General features: G+C 45.0%; 1 protein-coding gene across 1 annotated transcript; it reads right to left on the bottom strand.

The window, feature by feature from the left end:
• snai3 (snail family zinc finger 3) lies at window positions 1–2276 on the bottom strand. Its single transcript, XM_028956277.1, has 3 exons — window positions 2174–2276; window positions 389–892; window positions 1–170 (listed from the first exon to the last, which is right to left on the bottom strand). The coding sequence occupies exons 1-3, from the start codon at window positions 2250–2252 to the stop codon at window positions 1–3; spliced, it is 753 nt and encodes a 250-aa protein (XP_028812110.1). The 5' UTR covers window positions 2253–2276.
• Window positions 2277–2307: the final 31 nt, after the last annotated feature.

The raw sequence follows: 2307 nt of genomic DNA, 5'->3' as shown, positions 1-2307 counted from the left end.
TCAGCAACCAGCCTCCTGGTGTTTGGACAGCAGGGAGATCCTGGAGAAGGTCTTGGCACAGCCCCTGCACTGGTACTTTTTGAACTCAGAGTGTGTCTGCAAGTGGGCACGGAGGTTGGAGCGGTCAGCGAATGCCCGGCTGCAGTGTGGGCAGGTGAAAGGCTTCTCTCCTGCACAAAACAGATCTCACCATCATCCCACCATCACAGTTCTATAGAAGCATGCAAAAAGATCAAATATAGCATCAACAAGCTTCAATAAGGTGTGCCAATATATACAAAAATGTATTTATATCACCGGTGATATTAATTATGAAACATGAATTAAACTGTGTGCTGTAGAAAATGTCTGTCCACAGTATGAAAGCAGCGATGAATGAAATGTCTACCTGTGTGTGTGCGGATGTGTCCTTGCAGTAGCCAGGGCCTGGAGAAAGCCTTCCCACAGATCTTGCAGACACAGGGCAGCGTGTGAGTGCGGATGTGCATCTTCAGCGCGCCTAAGCTCACATACTCCTTGTTGCAGAACTTGCAGCTGAAGAACCTGTGGTACTGACACTCACATTGTAGCTGCCTGTGTTTGGCCAGGCCAGAGAAGGTAAAATATGCCTTGCGACAGTCAAAACACTCAAAACGTTCATGTCCTCTTCCGGTTACAAGGCCCAGGACAGGCCTGGAGCAGCTGGGGACCCTCTCCCCCAGAAGTGCCACGTCATGTCTGAAGGGGGCTGGGTGGGGGTGCTCTGTAATGGGATTCTCAAGGGGTGCACTGGGGTACTGCAGAAGTTGTGTGGGGGCCACGAGTGACGTCGTCTCCCAGTAAGTCAGGGACATGGGTGAACTGGGTGTGATGGAGGCTGGAGGTTTTCCATGGGGCAAAGAGGGCTGAGGATCTGTGAAATGGACACCATTATAAGCACAAGCTTATCTTTATATCTGATCCAATCTATTTATTTAACTTGCTGCAATTGCTTCACTATGATAATGCTGAAGTTTACTACTTTACATATTGTACTCGACGATGTCCATATTACTATGGAAAATAATCTTCATCGATTAGAACGCCTTAAAGAGCATGAATTAATTAAACTAATCTCATCATCAAATCATATCCATGTACTTGCGCTTTGGATCCACTTCCTACAAGTTTCCTTAAACAAGTAGCACCCGATGTTATAAATCCTATCCTTAAAAATATTAACTCATTGCTTAGCACCAGCAACATACCAAGTTCGTTCAAGGTAGCGCTCATTAGACCCCAGATGAAAAATTCTTATCTTGATCGCAGTCATCTTTCGAATTATAGACTAATATAACATTTTAGAAAAAGTTGCAGCCCAGCAGCTGCATACCTAGACAGCAACAATATCCATGAAGTATATCAATTGGGATTTAGACCTCATGATAGCACTGAGACAGCGCTGGTTAAAGTGGTTAATGACCTGCTGTTGGCCTCTGATCAGGGACGCATCTCTCTGCTTGTCCTGCTTGACCTGTGTGCAGCGTTTAACACTATCGATCACACTATTCTCCTTGACAGGTTAGAGAATGTTGTTGGGATTAAGGGAATAGCCAGGGAATGGTTCAGATAATGTCTGACCGATCTCTTCACCACATTCTTTCATCTTAGAAATATTGCAAAAATAAGACATGTCACGATGCAGAAAATTTGGTCCATGCATTTATTACATCAAGGTTAGATTACTGCAATGCATTACTGTCTGGATGCTCTAGTAGGTGCATGAGTAAACTCCAGCTAGTACAGAATGCTGCAGCCAGAGTTCTAACTAGAACTAGGAAATTTGACCACATCACCCCAGTCTTACAATCACTGACATCTCCAGGGTGACTGTCCCTGTAACTACTGACTGTAAGTCGCTCTGGATAAGGGTGTCTGATAAATGCTGTAAATGTAATTGTAATGAATGGCATAACTTGGGACACAAGGATGTGATACATCCTCATTGCTCTCCTGAACGCGCTTTACAGAGACCCTTCACATCCCAAAAGTAGAGTGGAACAAAACATTCTGCACCTTCTCAACTCCCGCCTCAGCAACAGAAAACATTTAAAATATTTCAAATACGCGACGAATTGAGCACAGCGAAGAATAATCCGCTTGGTTTTGTATAGAATCCAGACGCATAAGCAAACGTGCAGAGATTCTGTCGTACCGTGCGTCTTCACGGCCAGTGCATCGCAGTTGCGATTCTTCAGCGGGTGATGTTTCTTCACCAGGAAGGACCGGGGCATCTTCCAGATCGGGGCGTAAAGCAAAAAAAATATCTGATGCTGTAGCCACGGCGGT

This window comes from Denticeps clupeoides, chromosome 16, assembly GCF_900700375.1.
Source record: "Denticeps clupeoides chromosome 16, fDenClu1.1, whole genome shotgun sequence".
Lineage (NCBI taxonomy): Eukaryota > Metazoa > Chordata > Actinopteri > Clupeiformes > Denticipitidae > Denticeps > Denticeps clupeoides.
This window is presented reverse-complemented; position numbering and strand designations above follow the sequence as displayed.